Genomic DNA, 25,747 nt, shown 5'->3' with positions numbered 1-25,747 from the left:
TTTGATGCAAGATCATATTTATTCTATGCTTCTCATTAAATCAATAGAAATAATCATTATTTTACAAATACCGAGCTGTGATTCAACTGGTAACTAAAAATCACATGGTAACAAAGCAACACCAGGAATGGAAAATGTTGAACATTTCAACAGCTTCACAATTCTCTCTCATTTGTCTGCTAGTTCCCACTCTTGTTCCATGGCGTTTACCTGGGTCACAACCAGTGTAGAAATGCCTTGATCTGCAAGAGAAACAGCGTGTCATTGAATGGTTGTGTCCAGGAGATCGTGGAGGGATTGTGCATGGAGATTTATTGAATTAGTTTTTCAAGGACATGCTCTTTGATGAAATGTTATACCATCAGTGACTCCCAACAACCTTTCCCCTATAATCTGGAGTAGGGACACTCAAGCCAGCACTGAGAACTTAAATCAGAAGTAAGATACCACCACTATGAAGGGCCTATGGTTGTCTCATTGGCCTCTCCTCAGAAGCAACTGAGACAAATAACCTAGAAAAGTCACAGGTTACCAGCTCTGAAATTCCCTCGATAAACCTCCAGTGCCTTTACAATCTCCTTGAAACCTACATCTCCGAGCGAGCACATGGCTTCCTGTTTAGGAGTTTCCCTCTTGTGATCAAGTTCTTCCTGATTCTGATTACCATGTGAGGCACTCTGGAATGATTTAAAGGTGCCAGTATAACATTCTGCAGCTGATCCTTTTGACAGATCAAGCCAAGTCTCCACCCAGGCATCGAAAGTTTGCAGTTTCCATTTTGAATAGTCAGGGAATAATTATTTCTATCCTTGTAATTTTCTAGGCAACAATTGTGAGAAGAACCTAAGTCACAAGTTGAATGTGTGATTATCTGGTTCATGCATCTAGTATCATTTTCCTTAAATATACCCTGCTGTTGACCTTAATCCAAAGAACCATAGAATACTACAGAACAGAAACAAGCCCTACAGCCCATCTAGTCTGTGCCAAACTGTTTTCCTACCTTGTCTCATGTACTTGCACCCAGACCATAGCCCTCCATATCCCTCCCATCCATGTACCCCTCAAAATTTTTCTTAAGTGTCAAATTTGAGCCTACATTCATAGTTTCATGCTTTCAGCACTTGCTGTGTGAAGGACTTCCCCTAATGTTCCCCTTAAATATTTAACCTTTCACCCTTAATCCATGTTTTCTAGTTCTCATCTCACCAAACCTAAGTAGAAAAAAGCCTGCTTGCATTTACCCTATTAATACCCCTCATAATTATGTATACCTCCAGCAAATAACCCCTCATTTTCTGATGCTCCAGGGAATAAAGTCCTAACCTATTCAACCTGTCCCTGTAACTCTGCTCCTCAAGTGCCGGCAACATCAGCAATCATAGGACAGTGCAGGTCAATGGTGATCCAGGAGAAAGCAATGAATGGATCTGAAGGATAGAGCTGGCAGGAGACATTTGGTGGAGGGGTCTACGGCCCAGAGTGAAGACTCCCAGTGAAGAAATGAGCACTGAGATGATAAGTGGTGAAAGAGACCTCAGCATTAGTTTCAGGAAGATCAAAAGTGGAGATATATTCATAACAGGTTAGCTTCATATTTGCAAAAGGTGAATTGTACATCGATGGACATTTCTGTACCTCTTCTTTTTAAAAATATTTTATTTAATATTCCATACATGCAGTAACTACTGTCATTATAATAATACAGATATCAAAAAAAGATCAAATTTATTACATACATGATGGTTTTCACCCCATTCTGTACCTTCTCTATCATTTCTTTGCACTTGGCTTCATTGTGCTTGAAATCCTCATTAGCATCCAATGTCAAAATCGGAACTTCATTCAGGTAATCAAAGTGCAGGCTGGAATGAGAACAACCCATCACAAATCAAGCAAACCAATAATTTCCCTTCCTATGAACCCAATAATTCACACCCAATAGGACTTACACAAATCAGCTCTTTGAAGATTGACAGCAATGACCTCTGATAAATCACTGGTTCTCAACTATTTTTTCACCTCTCCTTCACCTACCCTGCACCACCTACAACAAACCCATAAACCACAGCTGCTGAGATTGAACTCCTTCCTGGACAACCATTAGCACTGCTTTGGTGAGAAAATCTTTTCAAGAATTTTCACTTTTCTTTTACATATTACCTGTTTGTGGCATTAATGATAGTTGCCTTCAGACCAGACCACCTCTAACAAACCCACAGACCACCAGTTTTTTTTCTGTTTTGATCAGGAAATCCTTTCTGGTCCAGTCTCATAAACTCCCTATCTTAATTGATTCAGTTCTCTCTCTAGTTTAATCTGGGAATTGGAGAGGCCATTCAGCCCTTTGTGCTAATGCTGTCATTCAACTAGATCTTGCCTGATCTGTAGCTTATGTAACCTCATTGGTTCCAACTCCCCAGAGAGAAAAACATACAGGTGTGTTGTTGACACTTTACAAGAGAATGCATGGAATCGATGAGATAACAAATATTGATAGAGACATGTCTTGATTGTGTTTCCTGTATACAGTATGAATAAAATATACCTTTCGAGTCAAAATTTCAAAGAATGAAGGGGGGGTGGGGGCAAGGGACCATACCCTTGCCTTCATTGATGGGATGTTTGGCAGAGAGGGTTATACCTTCAAGTTCCTGGGAGTCCACATTTTAGAGGACCTCTTTTGGAGCCAGCACATAGAAACCACCCTGAAGAAGAAACACCAATGGCTCTACTTTTTCTGGAGGAGATTTGGCATGTTGTCAGATACTCCACCAAATTTCTACAGCTACACTATGGGAAGTACACTGATAATTTGCTTTACAGCCTGGTTTGAAAAATCGAAAGTGGCAAACCTGGCCAAGTCTATCACTGGCACTGACCTCCCATCCATTGAAGACATCTAACACTATCAATGATCACCCTGGTTATAACCTCTTCTCACTGCTACCTTCAGGCAGAAGGTAAAGAAGCCTGAAGACTAACACCTCTAGGGTTAAGAACAGTTTTTATCCAACAGCTAACAGGCTCTTGAATCTTCCTGACCATAAGCTACTCCAGAACGACCAAATTTTCTGACTACACTATTGAAACATAACCTGTTTTTATTTGCACTGTCTGCAATTCTGAGTATTTATTTATCTCGCCTTTTACATTTGTTATCTCTATTTTTGTCTCGGCATATTGTAATGATTTAATTTATATTATTTTTGTGGCCCTCTGCATCTACTTCTCTACATTGTACTTATGTACATGACAATAAACTCAGACATCATAATAGTTAATACTGGCACAATTAAGATAACAGTTATCACAACACCATTACAGCGCAGTTCATGGATTCGAATCCGCTGCTGGACATTGGACACAAAGGGCATTCTTCCCATGACCAGTATGGGTTTCCTCTGGGTTCTCTGTTTTCCTCCCCCATCAAAAAAAATGTACGGGGTTTGTAGATTAATTGTGTATTTGGGCAGCATGGTTCATGGTCTAGAAGGGCCTGTTACTGTGCTGCATCTTTAAAATAAAAATATTAAATTTCCTGAAACAAAACAGTTGTAGTGCACGTCGAAAGAACCAAAGATTTGTTGATCCAAACCAAGGCTTTTATTAACTAAAAGACAGGAGCATATCACAAGTAGGCCGACCAGTCCAGAATGACCTGGTCTGGCTTGGAGCAATCCTTTAAGACCTGCCAGTAGGTGTGGCTATACTCTCAGCCAATCACAGTCATCCTACTCTACAATCTGTACATATGTACACATTGGTGATAGAATCTCTACTATCACAATTGTCATCAGTTTTGACATTTGAATGCTCTCCCTACAGCTAAGAGTAAAGAAGGTAAATGGCATATTTGCCTTTAATGCCAGGTAGTCGGAAGTCTTGAAGTAAGCAAGGAATGGTACAAGGTTCTAGTGAGGCCATGCCTGCAGGGTTTAGGTCCCTTCCTTAGAAAAGGTCATAGCAGCACGAGGGGCAGTCTGTGAGGTTCCCCAGGCAAATTGCTGGATTGTCCAATCATTGGGAGCTACACAAGTTGAATCGAAACTTGACGGTATTGAGAGGAATGAGGGAAGATCCAGTTGAAACACGTTGGATCATTCAGGAAAATGAGAGGGCAGAAGTCAACTTTTCCACCAGCGGAAGAGACTCGAATTTGGGGATGAGTTACGAGATCAGAAAGTGGTCATATAAAACTGATATGGGTAGGAACTCCTTGCAGAGGTAAGTCTCTGGAATTCCCTTCCCTGGAGGGTCATAGAGGCCAAATCACAAGGGATATTAAAGAGGAAGTGGGTGGATTTTGGAATGTCTACCCAAGCTAGACCCATTTATCTGTGTTCACCCAATATCCCACTAAACCTTTCCTAGGTAGGTATCTACCCAAATGTCTTATAAATGTTATATCTGTCCCCACCTCTACTTTTTCCTTTGGAAGCCCATCCCACACATCTATGGGGAAACCTGCCAGCAGATCCCCTTTAAATCTTTCCCCTCTTACCGTTAAACCTATGACCCCTGGATTTGCTCTGTTCTACATTCCTCATCATTTCCTCCACACTTTGGAAGGAGATCCTGCATCATTCAATGATGGCCTTTGGAAACAGCTCATGAACTGACCAATGACCTTCCAACAACCAAACCTGGTCAGGTCACCTGGTCAACCCTGGTTTGCTTGTTGGTCTCTGCTGAACACAAGTTAGCTTACCATTGATTGACTCATTGTGGCAAAGTGACGTGGATTGCTCTGGCCCAATGCAAAGCATGTGCACTTTTTACCCATGTAGAGATAGGGAGCTCCTTTACATCTCCAAACTGAGCTTAGCAGGAAGGGAAGTGACAAGTCGGTGGGGTTAGGGGGCAGGTGAGGGTGGGGTTTGAAGGAAGGTAGAGATGAGGTTGGGAGGAGGTGATGGTTGGGTTAGGAGCAGGTGTGGGGTGAGGGGTAGATGAGGGTGGGGTTAGGGAAGAGATGGAGGTTGGGTTGGGGGAAGGTGAGAGTGGGATTAGTGAGAGATACTCAGGGTTAGTGGGAGGTGAAGGTGGGGATGGAGGTGAGGGTGGGGTTGGGGAGGTGGGTGTTAAGTTGGGGGAGGTGAGGGTGGAGTTAGTGGGAGATGAGAGTGGGGTTAGGGAGGTGAGAGTGGAATTGGGGAGGTGAGGGTGGGGTTGGGAAGGTGAGGGTGGGGGATTGGGGGGTGAGGGTGGGGTTGGGGAGGTGGGTGTCAAGTTGGGGGAGGTGAGGGTAGAGTTAGTGGGAGATGAGAGTGGGGTTAGGGAGGTGAGAGTGGAATTGGGGAGGTGAGGGTGGGGTTGGGAAGGTGAGGGTGGGGGATTGGGGGGTGAGGGTGGGGTTGGGGAGGTGGGTGTCAAGTTGGGGGAGGTGAGGGTAGAGTTAGTGGGAGATGAGAGTGGCGTTAGGGAGGTGAGAGTGGGATTGGGGAGGTGAGGGTAGGGTTGGGGGTGAGGGAGGGGTTGGGAAGGTGAGGGTGGGGGATTGGGGTGAGGGTGGGGTTGGAGGAGGTGAGTCTTGAGTTGGGAGGAGGTGAGGGTGGGGTTAGTGGGAGGTGAAGGTGGGGATGGAGGTGAGGGTGGGGTTGGGGGAGGTGAGGGTGGAGTTAGTGGGAGGTGAGAGTGGGGTTGGGGGAGGTGAGAATGGGGTTGGGGGTGAGGGAGGAGTTGGGGTGAGGTTGGGGTGAGGGTGGGATTTGGGAGGTGAGGGTAGGATTGGAGGAGGTGAGGGTGGGGTTGGGGGTGAGGGAGGGGTTGGGAAGGTGAGGGTGAGGGGTTGGGGGTGAGTGCGGGGTTGGAGGAGGTGAGTGTTGAGTTGGGGGAGGTGAAGGTGGGGTTAATGGGAGTTGAGGGTGGGGTTGGGGGGAGGTGAGTGTGGGGTTGGGGAGGTGAGGTCTGGCTTAGAGGGCTGACATAGCTCTGTACATCTAGGAAGTGGGAGGAATCTGGCTCACCTGGAGGAAACCCATGCAGGTCACAGGGAGAACGTACCAACACTTTACAGACAGTGGCAAATTCGAATCCGAATCGCTGGCGCTGTAATGGGAGTTGTATTAACCATTATGCTAACTGTGTCACCCCAAGAGCTTTCAAAATGCAGTTGGATAACACCTGTGGGTGAAACAGTGGTAGGTCTCTGGGGAACAGCAGGAGAATGGTTCTAGTTGGAGTTGCCATGGACAGTCATGATGGGCTGAAAGGCCTCTCTCAATAAACCCAGCCTCACCCATCCCAGTGCCCAGCTTCAGAAGCATTAGTGAGTTCAGAGTAACTGTCAAGCATTCATTTCCCATGTCCCAGCCTCCCATCAGTTCCCTCCACGCCCCACCTCAGGTCCTGAGCACAACTGGGACTGAGCCCCGATGTGTACTCACTGCATGGTCCTGTGCTGCAGCCAGTCCTCATGCTTGCAGTGAAGCTTCTCCAGGTACTCCTTAGAAACTCCCTGCTCCTCCTGCCTTCCTCTCACTTCAAGCCTCTTCATACACACCTGAGGAGGAGCAGAGAGAGGTAGCATCAAAAGCCCTCCCAGCAAATGGATTCCACCCCAAACTCCATCCACAGACTCCCTGTGTCTGAAAAGTACTGGATTCTCCACCCCTTCTCCAACTCATATTACAATCAGCTGGCCACCTGCTCAGCAGCAATCCGCTCTGACTCTGCATAACATCCAGTACTACCAGTCATGGCCAGATTCCCCTCTACCCACTTGCAACCTGCTGCTCCATTTCTTGTTCATCTCTACTCAATATTAAGGAGGGTGAGGGTGAGCCACTTTTACGAAAGACAGTAAAACACACGATGCTGGAGAAACTCAGCAGGTCGGACAGTGTACTTTATTTGCAAGATACAAAATCAATGTTTCAGGCTTGGTCCCTTCATCAAGGTATGAAAAAAATGTTGGCAGGCACCCAAACAAAATGGTGGGGGTTGGAGAGGGGCAAGAAAAAACATCAGTCTCTCCGGAGAAGATCGTCACACATTGCTGCTGGAGTGGGGTCCAGATTTAGATCAATGCTGGAGACTATACAGTTCCAACTCAGGAGGGTGTGTCACTGGAAGGGGAAGCATTTGGTGGTGGTGGACCTCTGGACCTGCTGCCCTTGCCCTAGGAGGTAGTGGTGGGATATTTTGGGAGGTGCTGTGGTGTAGCCAGGGTGAGTAAATGCTGTGCATTTTGTGCTGGAGGGTGAAAGGAGGGAATGTTAAAGAGATGCATGGGCTGCTTTGATAGGGATAATGTCATGGAGTCATTCAGTGTGGAAACTTACCCTTTGGCTCTACTTCTTTACCCCACGCACATTAGCCCCACCTGCCTGTGTTTGGCCCATGTCCTTCTAAACCCATCCTCACCATGTATCTGTCCAAATGTTTCTTAAATGTTGCAATTATACCTGCCTCAACCCCATATTCCCCTCTTGTCCCCTCTCCACTTTCCGCAGGGACCGCTCCCTCCATGACTCCCTTGTCCACTCCTCTCTCCCCACCAATCATCCCCTTGGGACCTACCCCTGTGACTGCAGGTGATGCTCCACTTGCACCCAGACCTCCTCCCTCAGCACCATTCAGGGCCCCAAACAGTCCTTCCAAGTGAAGCAACATTTCATTTGTGAATCTGCAGGGTTCATCTACTGCATCCAGGGGTCCCGCTGTGGTCTCCTCTACATTGGAGAGGCTGGATGCAGACTGGGAGATCGCTTTGTTGAGCACATCTCTGTCCACCTCAATAGCATGGATCTCCCAGTGGCCACTCATTTCAATTCCCCATCCCATTCCCTTGCTGACATGTTAGTCCATGGTCTCAGACTGAGACCACCCGCAAATTGGAGGAACAACACCTCATCTTCAGACTGGGCACTCTCCAACTGGATGACATTAATATCGACTTTTGTTAAATCCACCCCCCTCATTTCATCCCCCCTTCCCCCAGCTCTGTCTCTCCCTTTCCTATCTCCTTTCGCACAAACATGATAAATTCTTACCTTGTCCCTTATCATATCCAATTAACGCTCCCCTTAATATACTTGTTATCACCCATCTCCATTCAATCTCAATAAAGGTCCCAGCCCAAATCGCTGACTGACCATTGACCATGGATGCTGTCTGACCCGTTGAGTTCCTCCAGCAGCTCATTGCTTGCTCCAGGTATTTATGATCGTTGAGTTCTAGTCAATGGTGACCCTCAGACTGTAGATGGTGGGAGAGTCAGCAATGGTAAAGGGTAAGTAATTTCATGAACGTCAGCACCTAAAACATCACAGCACACTACAGGCCCTTCAGCCCACAATTTTGTGCCAAACTATGTAAACCTACTCCACAACAATCTCAACCACACACACACAAAACCTCCTATTTTCCATTCATTCATATGCCTGCCTAAGAGCCTTTTGAATGTCCCTATTGTACCAGCCACCATCACCACCCTGGCAATGCTTTCCAAGCACCCACCACTCTCTGTGTAAAAAACTTACCTTTGACATCTCCCCTAAACTTCCTCCATTCACCTTACAGAAGCTGGTGCTTTTAGAATCAGTCACACAAGTTCACACTAACTATCAAACATCTATTTGTATGAACCCTTTATCCCCACATTCTCATCAACTTGCCCCAGACTCTCCCACTCACCAATGTACTGGGGAAACTCACAGATGATGCATGGCAATATTTATCATGAAGACCTACTGTACAGGGTAAGACGTGACAGGACCATCTAATTTTAATTTTTAAAAATTTAAACATACAGCTCAGAAACAGGCCATTTCGGCCCATGAGTCCGTGCCACCCAATTAGCCTGTACCCTGGTACATTTTGAATGATGGGGAGGAAACCTGAGCCTCTGGGGAAAACCCACGCAGACACAGGGAGAACGTACAAACTCCTTACAGACACTGCGGGATTCGAATCCCAGACCCAATCACTGGTGCCGTAAAGGCGTGGCACCAACTGCTATGCCAACCATGCCAACTGGATTGCACACCATGAAAACAGTCCCTTGGCCCAACTCCTCTATGCTGACCAAGGTGCCTCTCTGAAGCAGTTCCATTTGCCTGCATTTGGCCCATATCCCTCTAACCTTCCCTATCCATGTATCTGTCTAAACATCTTATGAATGTAATTGTGCTATGTGTGAGCTGTCCATCAATGTACAGTAAAACACCAAGAGTCTGTAATTTGATGATTCCATAATGCTGATTGTTATGTCTCTGTGTTGCTTGGGAAACTTTTTAAATAACTTAGAGATGCAAGATTCAAATAACAGAAGAGACTTTACTTACTGATGCCTTCCACCATCTCAGGAAAACGCTGTTCACACACATTCATACATGTACATACACCTCACAGTAGTGAACTACAGTTACTACAGTGAGAAGGATGTATTCTTACGTGATTACAAAATAGTTCACATTATCCTGACTATATAACACTGATGGCTCAGCATCTGGTTCACCACCTGATGTTTACTGTGTTAACTTTCCACTAAACACTGCCCCTGGTTCCTGCACTCCCTTTCCTCTCTCTGGGGCCTGTGTAACATCAAAAACTAATCTATTTAAAGTGTGTTGAGGAATTAGTGAGAAAGGTCATCTGATATTAGATTCTGCAGGGCCTGACCATGCTGAATTATTGGAGTTTTTCTGCACCAAGGATCCCAGCCACATGTTGGCCCAAGTTAGCAGGAATTCCTTATCCAGAGGGATGTGAGTGAAACAGATGAAGTTTGATCCAGCAAACTGAGCTGATGGCTTATCCAGAGAAAGAGCAGGGCCTCACCTCAGGGATTGCTCGAAGGTAGATGATGCCATCCAGTTTGATTTGATTTTCCAACCAGTGGTGTATCCAAGCATGCCAATCCTGGTAAATGACCCACTCAGTTGAACTGATGCAATGGGACTCATACATGTTAGTTGCAAAGACATACCTGACACAGAAAAGGAAAGTGAAGATTGTCAGAGTGTCCCACCCACTGAGTTCATGGGAAAAGTATTGGCTCTTTAAATTTTAAATTCAGACATACAGCACAGAAAAAGGTCCGACCAGCCCATGAGCCGTGCTGCCCAGATACCTCAATTAACCTGCAATCCCCATACATTTTGAAATATCTTGTGTAAGATATTTCAGGCTCATGGGCCACCTTTGAAAGAATCATCAGCTGAAGAATCAAAGACAATGTTAATAAACAGGAATTGAAAATTAAAAACTGTAGTTGTTGGAAAGCAGAAGTATAAACAAAGAATGGTGGAACATGCAACAGGTCAGGGAGCATCTATGAGGAGAGAAATAGAGCATATCTTTCAGGTCAATGGGCGTACATCAGGACAGGGAAAAGTTACAAAGACAATGGAAGTATTGGGTGAAGAGAAGGGGGAGTGGTAGAAGGAACACTGAGAGTGTAACACTCCTCACTGACCCCACCACACCTCAGTATGCCCCATTATTTTTGTCTTTTAAGTGGTAAATCAAAACTACCCCTTTATTATTTATCATCCAAAAGTTATAAGTGCCACATTACTTTACAATTCAGGCTATTCATACGAAAAATAAGTTACAAATTGAAACATAATTATCTCTGTTGATACTGTCAAAACCTTGCGGAGCCAACTGTTCTCGGAGATTCCAAACTGCCCGTGAGCACTGAGTGCTCCTTCTCCAGGGATGAGCAGGTGCATTGGGAGCCTCAAGGCCAAATATACTGAGGCCTGCAGATTTGTCAAAGTGCGGCAGCTGCAGGTGGCCCAGCGATCTGGCCGGCATGGAGGAGAAGGCGACCTGCGGTTGGAGGATGGGGATGTGTGGATGGACGATGATGACCAGGAAGAGGCTGAGCCATTACATGTGCCCTTCCCCTGGGTACCCGAGACATTGCCAACCCGCCAAGTGACCATGAGGTCCCAGACCTGCCAGGAGGACTCCCCACCAGTCCTCCCAAACAGGGAGGTAGCTGAGAATGTGGAGAGAGCGAGTGGATGGGTTTGTAGCCATAACGAGGTCATAGAGAACCAGAACTATTCCACCAAGGAGTTAACAGGGCTGGGTGATAGATATTGCCAGCAACCAGGTGAGCACCTGGCCACATGGCTGCTCCGGCTGTGGGATGAGGGGGTCCATATCCACCTCTCCCATCTAGATGCCGGTGCCCCGGGAAGCCTATCACTGCAGCAGACAGTGAACTACTCCCTGCGAGTGCCGCCCAAAGGGATTGAAGAGAGCACTATCCTGTGATCTTGGCACAAGTACTAGAGTCCTTGATCTCAGGACTCTCTGCCCATGGCTGGACAGTCAACCCATAGAAGGGACAGGCCCAGACGGTCCTCTACTTAGATATTCAATGGCATTCAGGCCAAAGGAACATTCTGTAGGTTGCAAAGAATAACATTTTTAACACTGCGGTGCCCTCCAAAAAACTGACAGCCAGAGCTTTGTCGGCCTTTTAGGCTACTGATGACAGCACATTCCTTGCCTCACCAAGCTGCTACAGCTGCTTTATGCGGTCACCAGAAGAAAGCTACATTCCACTGGGGTCCTGAGCAGCACCTCCCACTGAAGCCGCTTTGAACACCAGCTCCTGATGTGCTATCTGGCGCTCCTTGCCACAGAGCCCCAAAGTGCTGCTGAGACTGTAGTACTCCGGTCTCACCTTCCCATCATGTGGTGGGTCAAATCTGCCAATGACACACACAAAGAGGGCCGCACCCAGCATTGTAAAATGAAGGTGGTACATTGCGGACTGGACCAAGGCTGGGGCAGAGGGGTCAGCAGGCGTTATAAACAAGTTATGTCCCTTCCCAAGAGAAAAGGTCCCCTTCCCGAGGTTCCTGACATACATCCCTTTCCTGTATCCTGGGGCAGCCACTTAACTCCCTCAATAAATAGCAGCAATAGATGTACAAACGGCTCGAGTCCTTGGAAGAATGGAAGGCAACTATGAAAAGCAGTAGCCCTACACCCTGCCAATGGTAAGACCGTGACTCAAGAAGGGGGGGGGTGGGATTTATTCAGCTTGCGGAGCTGGCTGTGGTAGCGCTCATAATTAAAGAAATTATGGGTCCACACTGTATCTATACGGACTCATGGACAGTGGCAAACGGGATGGCAGTGTGGATGGCCCACTGGCACAAGGTGGGGTGGGAGATTCACAGCCGCCTGCTTTGGGGCCAGCAGCACTGGAAATGCATCTGAGAGCAGGCTGGGCAGAGGGTGCTCACAGTCCACCACGTGGACGCCCATACGAATAGGGACACGGCAGCACAAATCTGCTCAGTCTCCACCCACTCCAACAATAGAGACTCCAGTGCCCTGGCAGCATGGGCACAAAGGAAGAGCAGCCATCTGGGGTGTGATGGCATGTGACAGTGGGTGGAAGGCTTAGGGGTGGCTCTTACTCATGACGAGGTGCTGACAGTGGTGGATAATTGCCCTTTCTACCAGCAGACTAAACACAGGGCTGGCTGATGGGTATACTGGGGTGCATCCGTCATGGCATGGGAGCAGGCCAAGTCTGGCAAGTAGACTATGACAGCCCCCTCCCACACCAAAATAAAAAGAGCTTCCTCCTGACTATGGTGGACACCTTCTCCAGTGTCCTGGATAAGATGTCCTGTGAGAGGGCCAACCAAGACAACTCCATCTGAAGTATCTCTCCTCCATTTATAGAATCACATGGGAGGTATAGTCTGATCAGGGCTCACACTTTAAGGGGGCCAAAATACAGAATTGGGCAGTAGAGGCTGGTATCTTGTGGCTACTGCACATCCCCTACCACCCACAGGCATCCAAACTCATAGAAAGGATGAATGATCTCCACAAACAAAAACTGCGCATGCTGACACATGACCCCACATTGAAGGGGTGGCTCAGTGTGATGCAAGAAGCAGTGGACCATTTAAACTCACACCACTCTGGACGGGGCGGGGGGGGGGGGGTGTCCCATTTTCACAACATCTGACCTCTTCAGACCTACAGAAAACAGATGAGGTCAACCTGCAGGATCTTGTAGTACAGGGTCCACCTAAAAAGGGGGAATTAATTGCATGCAGACCAGGAAACACACCATGGATTGCAATCCCAGGAGAAACGTCATTGACGTGCCAACACATTAACAGACTCTCCAAAAGAGAGTGAAATATTCTCACCCACCCACTCTGCAGGCTGTCTACACTTCAAGCTCAGCACGACGGAAGACACAACATCGAGACGCCGGAGTGCCACCACTTCAGAATGCTGCACTCTCATCACTGCTTCTGACGGTCTTCCACCCATCTCTACCAGTCAATGGCAGCAGCTTGTATAGACCCTTGTACATTGTAACCTTTCGGTAAAGATGGTGTTCCTCTGCTTCCCCCATAACACCATTTCTAATAATTCCCCATGGGGCGAGTGCTTCAGGAACCTTTCTCAAAAATACTCTTAGTTTGGACAAAGCACAGTGAGTCCATCAAGGGAGCAAGAACACAGTGAGAAAATAAACAGGAATGGCACCAGAATGTAGCCCAAAAAATGGGGATGTTCCCAGGGAAGTACTGGCATGCCCTGGATGTACACCTGCCAGGCCAATCTCTGCTTCCCCACAGAATGACACAGCGGTGGACATCTGGGCTGTGTGCCTCATAACGATGGGGGAGCGCCTGGATGGATAGCCAATGTGCGAGAGGCGCTGGTCAAGGAAGGGCAATGGCACTGGAAGGATGGCCTTGCACTGCCTGCTCGCAGAAGGAGGTGGTGGCACTGGTGCTAATGTTGGTGGCAAAGGTGCACATACATGCCAGAAAATTCAGAGAGACCACGTATACAAACCACCCTCTCTCACTAGAGAGCAGCACCCTGCACACAACAGCTCTGTTCGGTCAGAGGAGAGCTGGTAGAGTGTAGTCATTTTCAGAAACATCACCTTCCTCTGCTGATGTGCCTTGTCCCTCATTTTAGAGGCACTTGCATTAGCACGCTTTTTATTGTACATTTTGATTTGTGTAGTTTATGCAAATTACATTTAGTATAAGTATCATAACCTGTCAATCGAAGATTTCTTTCTTTTTATTTTGTTAACCATTGTACAAAATGTTTGTTGTTCACATTTGTAGATTATTGGAGAGTGGCGTGACTTCTGAGGGGTGGGATATAGTGTAGATTGTGGCCTCTCCATCTGGAACCTAGTGGGAATGTGGATTGTGGAGGATCATGTGACCTCTCCGTCTGGTCCTGGTGGGAATGTGGATTATGACGGGTCATGTGACCTCTCCATCTGGAACCTAGTCAGAAGTTGTATCACCTGCCAATGAAGGTTGGACTCTGCCAACCCATTTATTGCACACCTGACCACTGACCTCTTTAAATCACTTACTGATGACCTGGGCCAGACTCCCCGGCTCATTGCACTTTAAAAGCCTAACACATGAAGCAGATCATCCTCTTTACTCCTTGGTCCTGACTATGAATGCTGCTCCTCGCCAGGTTGCGATCTGTTGACATCGCTGGAGGAGTTTTTGGTAAGGTGCGTTCTACCCTTAGAGCGGGACAGTGGTATTATGTGGGACTACTTACCATTGAGCCAGACCCCATTGGTACATGGAATCGGGAGTGGGTGTTGAAGTCTCTGTATTGTAAGATTGTGCTAGTTTCCAAATATTACTGCACGTGTATAATAGAGAGAGAGAGAGAGAGAGAGAGAGAGAGAGAGAGAGAGAGAGAGAGAGAGAGAGAGAGAGAGAGTAGGTGGCCACAGATATCGGAGGTTGCTGTATCTGATGTGAACGCCTATATTGTTTTAGTATCAAATGCTGTTTTGTGTCTTCTCCATTACGATTTTGCATGTGTGCAATAAAGATCATCCTTGGTTTGTTTGCCTGTGTCTGGACTCGATTCTCTGTTAACCCACCGATCATGATTTAATACCACATAACACACTTGAGGTATCTGATGCCACCCACTTTGATTTGATTTCCAAACCAGTGATGTATCCATGCATGCCAACCCTAGTAAAATGATCCACTCATTGGTCTAGTCTGTTGGTTTTTCATAAATATGCCAGATGCGCCTCTTCTTCCATACCGGGTGCATAAAGATGAGGAGCGTGAGGTTGAATTCAGTCAGAACGAGGAGCATGCAAGCAGGAGCAGCATCTTCACACACTTCATATCGCCATGAAACAGTCTCAATCAAGCCGCTGAAATGACAGTCGGCTGGTGATTCCATGAATCACCTCAACATGTGACTAGGCCCACTGCCTTCGCGTTTCATAGGCAAATCATGGATCTCCCTCCCATTTTCACACACCCTGGAATGGCTGTGGTGCTATCACTCCCCACCATTACTTTTGTGCATTTTCCAACTGTGATAGCTAGGGAAAAGTATCATGACAGCATCAGGTCTTCCAGTCGTTGAAGTCGCTGGCCCAGCATGACTCCTGGGGCCCAGGTCTTTCAGAAGAAGGGTCAGCCATATTTATGAAAAATGGACTAGACCACTGCATAAAATTATAGTCTACAAAAGGAGAGGGCAAGTGTCATGTTGACTGAAGTCATGCTAACTCAATCCTCCTCAGAGCCACATCCCGTATTCCCTATGTTGAAACAAAAGTCCAAGATGTGAGTCCTTTATCTGGATGATGAGATAGCAGAGTGAAGAATACAAATCCCCGGATGCTTCATGAACTGGCTCCCTGGCCACCTTCCAAAGCCTTCCAAACTCCTCGAAGGCGAACCTGAGGCTTCCAGGTCTTTGAGTCGCCATCGAAAATTCATGAACTACCAGCTGCTGAGTTAATCAGTGGTGGGGCCACCCATGTTAAGCTTTTAATGAACAAATTAGATGAAAGGTAGCAGTTCCACAGTGGAGTGAATCCATCCTAGCAACTTCCAGCTTATTGCTTGAACTACGTATTGGAGACAGCAGAGCTTTACTCACAAGCAGCAGACTTCTTCTGAACAAGAAGTGTGCCCGAGTACTCCCGCACCCCCACACAAAACCTCCTTTCAATTCAAATCCCATTTCTGCCGTTTGAATCATGTAACTTTCTCCACTTTCCCAGCAGTGCAGACTGTGACCTCTGCACCATCACTCTCACAACATCATGCTCCCTTAGTACTGTTGGAGAAGGCCAGTGTTATCTCAGAACATAGTATGAGCCTGTAACTTCCAGACTCACTGGTGTTACTGTGTTCACTGTGCATTTTATTGCCTTCCTTTGACTGTGGAAAGCAGGTAAATACTCACTGTGTGAAGGCAGTCTGTACCTGTCACTGTAGAGGGATCGCTCAAAAAACTGAATGGGTTGTGTCGAGTTTCTCAGCTTGTCACTGACCGACTGCAGCTGTGAACGTGTTCTGCTCAGGCAGGCGTAGTGCTGGAAAGTGTAGGACCAACGTTCCGGCTTGTCGTACATCATCTGCAGGAGGTTGCCTCCACTCTTCTGCGATGTGGTCAGCTCCTTCAACAGTTTGGGTAAACAGCAGTAAAAAGCAAAAAGAAACCAATGCATCTTCCAAGCCATGTCGATCCAAAATTAACAAGCTCCCCCCTCAGATGCCACACGGCATCGCACACCAGGAAGGTTGACACATTCAAGAGATGAGAGCCTTAGATAATATATTCTCTGCTCTGACCCTGCTGAGATGTGAAGATCAACTCATCATCCTGACCCATGTTCAACCAACACCCACAACCATCTGCTTGTTGTTCATTCCTGAGTGCAGGAACTTATTCTGCAAAAGCTTATTCTTCATTACATTTCCAACAGGGGACCAGAACTACACCATCCATCCTCTGTAAAGTTTGTTGGGATGTCTGATACTTGTGAAAGTCACCTTATAAAGTGCCTTCATTGGTCAAGTGGCTGAGTATAGGAGCAAAAACACTGATGAGACCACACTTGGTGTATTGTACCCTCTGGTCATCCAGGTATGGGAAGGAGAGAACTCAGCTGGAAAGATTACAGAAAGACTCATGAGGATTTTAGTAGGATTGGTGGCTTGACTAAGGAAGTTGGAAAGGTTGGACTTTTCTCCCTGGAGCATTGGAGGCTGATGGGTGATCTTAAAGAGGTTTATAAAATCATGAGGGGAATAGATAAGGTAAGCAATCATAGCCTTCTTCCAGGGTAAGGGAATCCATTTGCAACCTTTTTTTTTTGGCTATGACCCCCTTAGGATTCTGCTCAAAGTTTATGGCCTCCTTTCCCTGTGAAGTAAGCAAGTTTTGGTTTCTTTTGTACTTCTCTCCTTCCAGACAACATGAAAAACAACAAATATTTATGCTAAGTTAGGCAAAAAGAAAACAAGGCTTTTACTTAATGTGTTGTATTCCCCCCTAGTGGGGAGGGGAGGGTGGGTGAGGTTGTAGAGACCCCCCCCCTTGAGAATGATTGATCTAGAGGGCATAGATTTAAGGTGAGAGGGGATTTAACACAGAGGGTAGTGGGTGTGTGGGACGAGCTGCTAGAGGAAGTGGTGGTGTACAACAGCATAGTTTGAAGGACATTTAGATGGGTACATGGATAGGAAAAGTTTTGAGGGGTTTGGGCTGAACACAGGGGAATGGGACCAGCATGGGATGACACCTTGGTCAGCATGGTTAAGCTGGACAACTGCACTTGGTTCTGTGCTGTCATGCAATGTGACCCAATGACATTCCTTTGTTCCTTCCCCAGAGCTCAATCACATCAACTCAAACCCCCACAGGGGGATAAGGGGAGCAGGAATGGGAACACACCACTTCACCCACCCCACCTCCTAGAAATACACCTCCTCGCTCACCCTTTCCCCAGCTGGGAACGCGCCGGCACTTCCTTCAGTGTCACTGGGTCTAAACCCCGGAGCAGCATCATGGCAGCACCTCCTGCAGGAGGACTATGGTGCTACAAGAATGTAAGGAACCATCACCTTTGCTAGGGCAACTACCAATGAATACAGTCTTTACCAATAATCCCCAGATCCCCAAAAAGGTTTGCAGACTTCTGGGCACTTGTAAGTATTTGATGACAATTTATGTAAACAATAGACTTCATTCTCTTCTCTGATAAGTAACAGGCCCTTCCGGCCTATGCGCCTGCATCCCCTAAATACACCAATTAACATACAATCCCATACATTTTGAAAGGAGGGAGGTAATCAGAGCACCTGGAGGAAACACACACAGACACAGGGTGAATGTACAAACTCCTTACAGATAGCACCAGATTCAAACCCAGGTTACTGGCACTGTTACAGTGTTGTCCAGGAGTAATTCCCTTCCTGCTAAAAATACCCTCAGGCCAGAAAATGTAGAGTTAGATCCATCAAGATAGAAGAAACAAACGCATTGGAGAAACTCAGCAGGTCACGGAAGTAGCATTCAGGAGAAGTAAAGGGTAACCAACATTTGGGGCCTCTGCTCTTCATTGGGATTCTTGAAAAACAGGTGGGGGAAAGAGAGAGGAGAAAAGAGGATAAAGGGGAAGGGGAAGGAGCACAGCCTAACAGGAAAGAAGTAGATGCAGGTGGAAGGGTAGAAGAGAAAGAAACTGAGAAGTGATAGGAGGAGAGGACAGAGAGTAGCTCTCTGATAGGAAAAGAAAGGGAAGGGGTGGAGAGTTGGAGGAAAGGAGACAGGGGGATAGAGTAAGACAGAGACCAGAGGAGGGAATTAACAGCCATTGGAGAAGTCGGTTAATGCCGATGGTGGGAGTGCCCAGACGAAATATAAGGTGTTGTTCCTCCAAATACCAGGTGGCCTCGGTTTGGCAGTGCTGGCATCTACTCTCCCACCTGTCAGTGCAACCTCATCTGATACACGGTTGATATATTCTCATGAGATAACATCGAGTGACATTTGAATTTCCGAAAGCTATCACCTATGGTGGGAAAAGACAATCAAACAGACCAAGAAAACCTTAGGGGCTTGTGAAACAGATTGCTAGAGGATTGGATGGGCATTTTAAATTATTCCCCCACTACCTGAAAGACTTGGAGAGGCAGACCCCTCGTCACATCAGGATGTGGGCTCAATGAGCAGTGACCTGCAGGGCTACAGACCCAGAGCAGGAAGATGGGATCAGGCTGGGGCTCTGTCTTGCACAGTGGCTTCCTTGTGCATTGTAGGTCAGAAGCAGTAGAAGGCCATTCAGCCTTCAACATGGATCTAGCATTCAACCATGGTGAATCTATCCCAACTGAAATGAATTGTGTTATTGTCATGCTAAGAAGCTCCACTTCCCCACAGTTCCCAAATTCTTCTGCCTGTTGCCACAAGAAATCTGTCAATCTTAGACTTGAAAATACCCTAAGGGTGAAGAGAATCCTTCCCACCTTAGCTCCAGAGAAGAGATGATTGAAAAGTGTTAGGTACCTCAGAGTCTTCGTAGTCAGTTTCTGAAACATCACACCACCGAGCGATAGGCTCCAAAACCACATCCCAGTCTTCGCTTGCTTCTCTCAGTATATGAGCCAATGTTGACTTTCCTGCAGCTGCAAAATTGTTTTATTGACAAAAAATCTTTTGTTTAAACAAGTGATACTGAGGTGAGTGGAACTAAATGGTGGGATAGGATCAAGGGGCTGAATGATGATGAGTCCCATTGGAAAGAGGAACACAGACAGACTTTGGAACTGGAATCATTTTGACAGCTTCTAGAACATCAGCAAGGGTGAAGGGTTATGAATGGAAGGATGTAAAGGGTTAGCTTGCTGCAGAGTAGGTGGTGGTGACATAACCACCAGCCTACTGCAGGGGGCAATCTCTGTACCTGCAGGAAGACCACTTAAGGGGCTGATTCCACCTGGCTGGCTGTCAGTCAGCCGACCTGAATATAAACCTGAGTCAGCCCCTCCTGAGCCCGTCACACAGGGAGCCACCAAGGCTTGAACTGGTGTTCAGACTTTTACTGGAATAAAGCCTGTTGTACAGTCTTTGAGTTTTGTGTTTGCTTGCTGCTACCATGGAGAATTTTCTGACGATGGAGCTTGGAGATTAACTCCCAACACTCGGATGCTCAGGCATGCTTCGAGATCTGGAAGGACGCGATTGAAGCAAACATAGGCTGAGGTGATCAACACCAACCAGAAATGGCTCATGGTGCTCCATTAAGGACTGCACGGACTATGAACCTGCAATGGCCATCCTGGAGAGCATGTACAAGCCCCCAACAAACGTAGTCTACACCTGGTATCTGCTCAGCATCAGGTCCCAGCAGCCAGATGAGATGGCAGATGTCTATCTGGGGGCCCTTCATGAGGTAGCTCGCCCGTGCCTGGCCGAGACCGAGTGACCAAAGGGGAAGTGGAGTGAATGATCCGGGACACCTGTGTGTGAGGGCTGCACTCGAGGAGTTCCCGTAAAAAGCTGCTGGAGGAAAACATTTCCTCACTTACCAGGACAATGAAGGTAGTCTGCTCCCTGGAGGCTGCAGCTTATCATTCAGAGATCTTCGATGCTCGACTCCCCCAACCCCCGGCCTGGCAGATGCAAATGACCGCTGTCGCCGAAGGGCCCTACATGGAGAAGATTATCGCAGCTCGCCTCTGTGAGTACTGTGGGTCTCGGGGTGGGTCGGACAGGCGATCCCACAAAGGCTGCCCAGAGAGGAACTCGTACTACTCCTGATGTGGGAAGAAAGGCCACTTCGCCAAGGTGTGCCTTTTCAGGCCCGTCGAGAGCACTGCGGCCCTCCGCAATCAGCTGGGGGCTCTCCCGAATGCCGCCACATGGGAGGACTGGGCGACACCATTATTTGCCCCGCCACTTCTGCCTGCACTATCGACGTCACTTCCAGCCCAGCCACCGACCTGCACTGCTGCAGTGTGCTCGCTCCGGGCGCCACCATCTTCCTCCAGCTGACTTCTGCCTGCACCGCTCACTCGGATGTCGTCAGCTCCCGCTTTGCTGCCGGTTGTGTCGCCCAACCGCACCAAGGCCACGTGTGTCCACCGGACACCATCACCTTGGGCCAGTCGGGCCCCGACTGCACATCAACGGTATGATGTGGTCAACATGGGTGCATACCCAATTGCCCACCTGACACACCCCATGCCCTGGAAGGAAGCCCCTGGCTACTCGCCACATCCTTCGGGGAGCAGCGACTCAGACCTCAAGACAGTCCTAGCATCCACTGCTTTAAAAAGAGACATTCCCCATGGACTCGGGTGCTCAATAATGGACATCACCGTCAATGGGAAGGTAACAAAATGCCTGTTTGAAAGCAGTAGTTTTGAGAGCTTCATGCACCCGAACGTGGCCCGGACACTTAAGCTCAAAATCTATCCCACAAACATTTCCATCACTTTCACTGCCCAGGATTGCTCCATCATAGCCCTCGGGCACTGCTCAGTAGAGGTAACAGTGGGGGGGGGGGGGGGGGGGGAGAGGCGATCATACCAAGGGTTCAGTCTCCTGTTTATGCGCCAGCTCTGTGCCCCAGTCCTCTTAGGGCTGAACTTCCAGTGCCCCTTTCCCCCACTCACACTCCATAGCACACAGCCCTGCAACTGCCCCCAATCTACGTGCAGCCTCTCCATGCTACGGGTAACCCCTCCCACCCTCTTCAACTACCTTAAGTCAGATTACAAGCCCATAGCTGCCAAGAGCAGGTGTTATTGCACGGCCGACAGGGCCTTCATTAAGGCAGAAGTGAAGCGGCTTCTGGCAGAAGGTATCATAGAGTCCACCACTAGCCCCTGGAGAGCCCGTCCTAGTGGTAAAAGGGGGTTGTAAACTAAGGATGGTCATCAATTATTGCCAGACCATAAACCGACCAGTACACCCAACTGGACACCTACCCCCTGCCCAGAATAGCTGGCATGGTCAATGAGATAGCCCGCTATAAGGTCTTCTCAATCATTGACCTAAAGTCGGCCTACCACCAGCTCCCTATCCACAACTGGGATAAACCATATACTGCCTTCAAGGCAGATGTACGCCTCTACCAGTTCCGCTGGGTCCCGTTTGGGGTCACCAACGGGGTCTCTGTTTTCCAGCGGTAAGACAGACTGGTACAACCTAAGAGTGGCCTTCCCGTACTTGGACAATGTCACCATCTGCAGCCATGACCAGTAGGACCAATTAACAACCTGGAGAGATTTATCTCGATGACCGAGGAGCTGAACCACACTTACAACAAAGAGAAGTCATGTTCAGCACCACCCTCCTCGCCATCCTAGTGCACATCGTGGAACATGGTGTCATTGGTACTGACCCAGAACGCATGCATCCACTAATGGAACTGCCCCTCCCCCATAAGCTCAAGGCCCTCCACAGGTGCCTTGGGCTTTTCTCCTATTACTCCCAGTGGGTCCCCCGTTTCTCGGACAAGGTCTGCCCACTGGCCCAAGCCACCACCTTTCCCTTCCCCCCGAGGCGCAAGCTGCTTTCACTCACATCAGGCAGGACATCGCCGATGCCACGATGCATGCTGTAGACGAGGACACCCCATTCCTCTGATGTTGCTCTTGGAGCCACCCTCAACCAAGGTGGGGGGGGGGGGGGGTCGACCCGTGGCCTTTTCCAGGACCCTCCACTGTTCCAAGCTCGGGCACTCCGCCATTGAAAAGGAGGCCCAGGCGATCGAATAAGTGGTGTGCCACTGGTGCCACTACCTGGCAGGCAGGAGGTTCACCCTCTTCACTGACCAGCATGCAGTGGCATTCATGTTCAGCACCACCCACAAAGGCAAGATCAAAAATGACGAGATCTTGCCCTGGAAAGTCGAGCTGGCTACGTTCAGCTACAACATCCAGTATAGACCAGGGAAGTTCAACGACCCAATGCCTGTCCCGGACCCACGCCACTGTGCAGTCCGACCAACCGCAGGAGCTGCACAACACCCTTTGTCACCTGAGCGTCATGCGCCTGTACCGTTTCATCGAGTCCTGGAACTTCCCCTTCACCGCCCAAGAAGTCAGAATCATGGCCGAGTCACGCAGGGTTTGTGCCGCCCGCTACAGGCCCACATCATCAAGGCCACTCAGCCCTTCAAACGGCTTAGTATCGACTTCAAGGGCCCATAAACAAAATGTCTATTTCCTCACAGTCATAGACGAATACTCCCATTTTCCTTTCGCCATCCCTTGCCCTGACACCTCCACAGCCACCGTTATCAGGGCACTGATGCAGATCTTCACCATGTTCGGATACCCAACCTTCATCCACAGTGATCGGGGGTCCGGCTTCATGAGTGAGGAGCTGCACCAGTACCTGGTAACACGAGGCATTGCGGCTAGTCATACAACTAGCTACAATCTGAGGGGTAATGGGCAGATGGAGCGCGAAAACAGGGTGATCTGGAAGGCAATCTTCCTGGCCCTGAGGTCCAAAGCTGGTCTATTGCCTACTGGCAAGAGGCCCTCCCCGAGATGCTCCATGCCATTAGGTCGCTCTTGTGCACGGCTACTAATCAAACACCTCACGAGTGCCTTTACTCGTTCCCCAGGAAATCGGTGACTGGGGTCTCCCTTCCAGCTTGGCTCACATCTCTGGAACTGATGCTCCTACGCAAACACGTGCAGACCTACAAGTCTGACCCTCTGGTTGAGCAGGTGCACCTCCTCCACGCCAACAAGAACTACACCTATATCAGGTATCCCAGTGGTCGTGAGGACACCGTCTCAACCAGGGAAGTAGCACCAGCAGGGCCCCCCCCAGCATCACGACTAGCCAGTCCAACCTCCCCACCATGGGTAACCTTAGCCCACGCAGGATCCGGGGGCCGACCTCCTCCCTCCGCCCCTCCAAAGAACTCAACTCCTGGCCCACCTGGCCACCCCCACCCCCATAGACAGACATACAGGTAGACACCATGCTGCCCACACCGACGCCTGCCACGGCTACGCTGGATCAAGCCAGCCTTCAGGCACCAACCACACCCTCTCCGACCTTTGACCAGAAACCAACCCTGCGGCGGTCCCAGAGACTCTGATGGCCGCCAGTCCATCTGAATCTGTAAATACCACCCGCTACCGTTTACACACCTCCCCCCCAGGTCAATTTTAAGGGGGTGAATGTGGTGATATGACCACCAGCCTTCTGCAGGGGGCGATCTCAGTGACCTGCAGGAAGACCACTTAAGGGGCTGACTCCACCTGGCCGGCTGTCAATCAGCCAACCCAAATGTAAACCTGAGACAGCCCCTCCTGAGCCAGTCACACAGGGAGCTACCAAGGCATGAACTGGTGTTCAGACTTCTACTGGAATAAAGCCTGTTGTACAGCATCATGGGCTGAAGGGCTTGTCAGACCTTCCAGCTTCCTAGTGGGAGGAGGGACGGATGGGACCAAGGTGAAAGGATGGAATCAAGACAGGAAGACGTTTGGTGGGGCTAGAACAGGGGTGAGAAGCCAACGGGAGGAAGGATCCTGCTGCAGAAAGTACTGAGAGTTACTGAGCAGACCAGGGAGTTCACAGCTGCCCCATTACTCACCTATATTCCCCTCAATGGAGACCTTCCTGGGGATGTGGTTGCAAGTGTTTACCCTAATCCGTTTGGAAGGAGGCACCGCCATGTTGGTGTTTGAGGACCGAAGAACTCTGTTTTGTTAGGTTGTACTGGTGCAATCAGATGATAAATAAACTTAAAAATTGGGGAACCTCTGAGAACGTGAGAGTCTCAGACAACAGATGTGCTCTCTCTCTCTCTCTCTCTCTCTCTCTCTCTCTCTCTCTCTCTCTCTCTCTCTCTCTCACACACACATACACACTCACACATCTTCTTTTATTCTATCTTTTTGTCATCTTTCTCTCTAGCTCTTTCTCTCATCTCACTCTCTCTATCTCTCACCTGTTCTTTGACTATTACTCTCTCTCACCTCTTCTGACCCCCTCTCTCTCACACCTTCTCTTACTCTCTCTCTGCCTGCCACTCTCAGTCTCTCTTTCTCAATCTCACTCTTTCTGTCTCTTTCTCTCACACACATACACTGTCTCCTTCACATACTCTCTCTCCTCTGCCTTTTCTCCCTCTGTTTCTCTCTCTCACACACATATATACACACAAACACAACTTTGTCTCTCTCTCACGCACTCTGTCTCTCTTCACATCCACACTCTCTCCTCTCTATCTCCTTTCTCCCTGTCTCTCTATTTGTCTCTGTCTGTCTCTTCCCTCTCTCACACATAAAGCCTTTTTGTATGTCTTTCTTCTCTCTCTCTCACACACACGCGCGCAAACATACACACACGCACACAAATTCAGACCAAGCACTTCAATGATTGTCATGAGAACAAATCATTATCACCGCTTCAAAACCACTCCTCAAATTTTTTTCTGACGTCAGGTAGCAGATGTTCAAACCCATTAGGATAGAAACTGCAGCAAACCACACTGACAACTGGCATGGCCCTCCCAAGGCACTGAAACCCCAGAGAGTGAGTGGAAGCATTCACAACAGTGGAGACTTTGAAGGGTGTTGGGGCAATGTGGGTTTGCTCAGAGATATGGTCAAGGACCAACAAACCAGATGGAGATATCTGTGTGCACACTGCTTAGTAAACAAGTTCACTGGTCACCAGGTGGTTTTAAAGCAGTTTATGTTAAAGACTTGCACTTAAATAGCAACGTTCAGCAGGATTGTGCACAGAACAGTGTCAGGCAATAGGTCCCCAATCTCCCAGGTCATCTGTTATTCAAGTCATAGAGTTGTAGAGTACACAAACAGACCTTTCAGCCCACTGTGCATATACTTACCATCATACCGATCCAAACTAATCTCTCTTTCCCACATTAGTTCCATGTCCCTCTGTTAATTCATGGACCTGATCAGATGCCCATTAAATGTAA

At 48.3% G+C, this 25,747-nt stretch overlaps 2 protein-coding genes across 7 annotated transcripts in view; one reads left to right on the top strand and one right to left on the bottom strand.

Moving 5' to 3' along the window:
* LOC138757757 (deoxycytidine kinase-like) lies at positions 1–25,179 on the bottom strand. Of its 4 annotated transcripts, none has more exons than XM_069925576.1 (7): positions 24,392–25,171; positions 19,330–19,448; positions 16,242–16,435; positions 9,787–9,934; positions 6,390–6,505; positions 1,740–1,865; positions 1–242 (listed from the first exon to the last, which is right to left on the bottom strand). In XM_069925576.1, exons 1-7 carry the CDS (start codon positions 24,471–24,473, stop codon positions 101–103), a joined length of 927 nt encoding a protein of 308 aa, XP_069781677.1. In that variant the 5' UTR covers positions 24,474–25,171; the 3' UTR covers positions 1–100. The 4 variants fall into 4 exon arrangements, with proteins under 4 accessions (XP_069781677.1, XP_069781679.1, XP_069781680.1 ...); XM_069925578.1 differs by lacking the exon at positions 24,392–25,171 and adding an exon at positions 20,352–20,754; XM_069925580.1 differs by having other exon boundaries at positions 128–242; positions 1,766–1,865; positions 24,392–25,168.
* The window catches only part of grsf1 (G-rich RNA sequence binding factor 1), a 59,080-nt gene continuing 54,152 nt past the window's right edge, over positions 20,820–25,747 (top strand). The window contains exon 1 of one of the 3 annotated variants that reach the window (XM_069925569.1): positions 20,820–21,156. In XM_069925569.1, coding sequence (XP_069781670.1) covers positions 20,842–21,156 — 315 coding nt within the window. In that variant the 5' untranslated portion in view covers positions 20,820–20,841. The remainder of the gene's footprint in view (positions 21,157–25,747) is intronic. The other 2 variants (XM_069925572.1, XM_069925571.1) reach the window with 2 other exon arrangements.

This window comes from Narcine bancroftii, chromosome 3, assembly GCF_036971445.1.
Source record: "Narcine bancroftii isolate sNarBan1 chromosome 3, sNarBan1.hap1, whole genome shotgun sequence".
NCBI classification, from domain to species: domain Eukaryota; kingdom Metazoa; phylum Chordata; class Chondrichthyes; order Torpediniformes; family Narcinidae; genus Narcine; species Narcine bancroftii.
The sequence above is the reverse complement of the archived record's forward strand: the minus strand, read 5'-3'. Positions and strand labels throughout refer to the sequence as shown.